Consider the following 2500-nt stretch of genomic DNA (forward strand, 5'->3'; position numbering starts at 1 on the left):
GGTGTGTGTGTGTGTGTGTGTGTGACCCCCCACGGGAACTACCGTGTCATGGTGTGTGTGTGTGTGTGTGACCCCCACGGGAACTACCGTGTCATGGTGTGTGTGTGTGTGTGTGTGTGTGTGTGTGTGTGTGTGTGTGTGTGTGACCCCCCGGGAACTACTGTGTGAGTGTGTGTGTGTGTGTGTGTGTGTGTGTGTGTGTGTGTGTGTGTGTGTGTGTGTGTGTGTGTGTGTGTGACCCCCACGGGAACTACCGTGTCATGGTGTGTGTGTGTGTGTGTGTGTGTGTGTGTGTGTGTGTGTGTGTGTGTGTATGTGTGTGTGACCCCCACGGGAACTACCGTGTCATGGTGTGTGTGTGTGTGTGTGTGTGTGTGTGTGTGTGTGTGTGTGTATGTGTGTGTGACCCCCCACGGGAACTACCGTGTCATGGTGTGTGTGTGTGTGTGTGTGTGTGTGTGTGTGTGTGTGTGTGTGTGTGTGTGTGTGTGTATGTGTGTGTGACCCCCCACGGGAACTACCGTGTCATGGTGTGTGTGTGTGTGTGTGTGTGTGTGTGTGTGTGTGTGTGTGTGTGTGTGTGTGTGTATGTGTGTGTGACCCCCCACGGGAACTACCGTGTCATGGTGTGTGTGTGTGTGTGTGTGTGTGTGTGTGTGTGTGTGTGTGTGTGTGTGACCCCCCACGGGAACTACCGTGTCATGGTGTGTGTGTGTGTGTGTGTGTGTGTGTGTGTGTGTGTGTGTGACCCCCCACAGGAACTACCGTGTCATGGTGTGTGTGTGACCCCCACGGGAACTACCGTGTCATGGTGTGTGTGTGTGTGTGTGTGTGTGTGTGACCCCCCACGGGAACTACCGTGTCATGGTGTGTGTGTGTGTGTGTGTGTGTGTGACCCCCCCGGGAACTACCGTGTCATGGTGTGTGTGTGTGTGTGTGTGTGTGTGTGTGACCCCCCACGGGAACTACCGTGTCATGGTGTGTGTGTGTGTGTGTGTGTGTGTGTGTGTGTGTGTGTGTGTGTGTGTGTGTGTGTGTGTATGTGTGTGTGACCCCCACGGGAACTACCGTGTCATGGTGGGCGGCTTCCATACCACATAAATCTGGTGGGCCGTACCAGCAGGGGCAAAACCCCCTGGACACAATTGAAAGACAGGGTTACCCCTGCTGGCGGGGCCATCGCTGAGGGGTCAGACCAAGTGTTCCCAGGTTCACAGGCTTCTGGATTACCTTTGGTTGGGTTACCGCTATGGAAGTAAATCCCAGACGAGAAATCCGTGGATGTGAGTCCCACAAAAGGCGGAGCTCAACAGACAGCTTCTGGCAGGCTCCTGCAACCCTAATCAGTTGATGGTTGTCGTGAATCATCAGGCCATCATCACAGGCTGAGAAGAACCAATTCATGTAGTGGTAAGGACTGTACACCTTCACCATCACACCAGATCCGTTCATTGCACAAGTCCACTGCTACACTCCCCTCCTGTATCATCCTTTCACCAAAATCAAAAGACCTGTGACGACAGGATAGGGTGACAATGACAGGTCACGGATGAGGCTGGAAGTTGCTAGCTTGAGTCCTGCACAAGGGTGACACTGGCACAATGGTAAATGTCATGACAGCACTGGAGCAAGTCATGCCTTCAGCAGCATCCAGTGTGACTAAGCAAAAGGAAATGAACGTCCAACTGCTTACCCCTGATGAGAGAGGGCTTAGAATAGGTAACTTAGACATTTGCTGCTGTGCACCACCTGGATAGATAACAGTGACTGTCAAGGCATCCCACATTTTGATCAGAAAACAAAAAGAATCCCTCTGACTCTTGCCACCTGGAATATACCAACCTTGCTTGATACTGACCACGACTCATGACCACAGTGTAGAACTGCCCTTATTACCCATAAACTGAAAAGATATGAAGCTGACATTGCTGCCTTATCTGAGACTCGCCTCTCAGGAGAGGGCATCCTAACAGATGCAGGAGAAGGGTATACCTAACACTGGAAAGGATAACCATACACAGCTGTATGCCTCTCCTCCCTCTTATACGGTGCTGAATCCTGGCCTACCTACCAGCGTCACATCAAACAGCTTGAGTCGTCTCACATCCAATGCTTACAGAGCATCCTAGGACTCTCATGGGAGGATAAAGTCCCTCACTCACAAATCCTATAGTGGGGAGGTCAACCAGCACAGAAACCATGCTTGCTAAAAAAGCAGCTGAGATGAGTCTGACAAGTGTTCAGCATGCCTGAGCGCTGTCTTCCCCGCCAGATTATGTATGGCCAACTCCCTGCAGCACAACGCAACCCAGAGGAACAGAAAAAGAGATATAAAAATCATATTATAAGGACAGCTCTGATGAAGTGCAGCATCGTACCAAAAGACCTTGAAACCAATGCACCAGACAGACAACAATGGCAAGCCCTCTGCAGCAAAGGAACCATTCATCTCAAAGAAGCTCGGAACCTGACCAGAGAAGAGCATAGACAATGGAGGCAC

The 2500-nt window shown here is 51.4% G+C and overlaps 1 protein-coding gene across 1 annotated transcript in view; it reads right to left on the minus strand.

The window, feature by feature from the left end:
* Positions 1–1543: 1543 nt before the first annotated feature.
* The window catches only part of LOC145409859 (uncharacterized), a 45599-nt gene continuing 44642 nt past the window's right edge, over positions 1544–2500 (minus strand). The window contains exons 5-6 of the mRNA XM_080280141.1: positions 2379–2467; positions 1544–1577 (exon numbers count right to left, since the gene is read on the minus strand). Of these exons, the coding sequence (XP_080136267.1) occupies positions 1544–1577; positions 2379–2467 (123 nt within the window). The remainder of the gene's footprint in view (positions 1578–2378; positions 2468–2500) is intronic.

The sequence above is a fragment of the Coenobita brevimanus genome, chromosome 83 (assembly GCF_032717465.1).
Source record: "Coenobita brevimanus isolate Jiangsu-jjx chromosome 83, ASM3271746v2, whole genome shotgun sequence".
In the NCBI taxonomy this organism is placed as follows: Eukaryota; Metazoa; Arthropoda; class Malacostraca; order Decapoda; family Coenobitidae; genus Coenobita; species Coenobita brevimanus.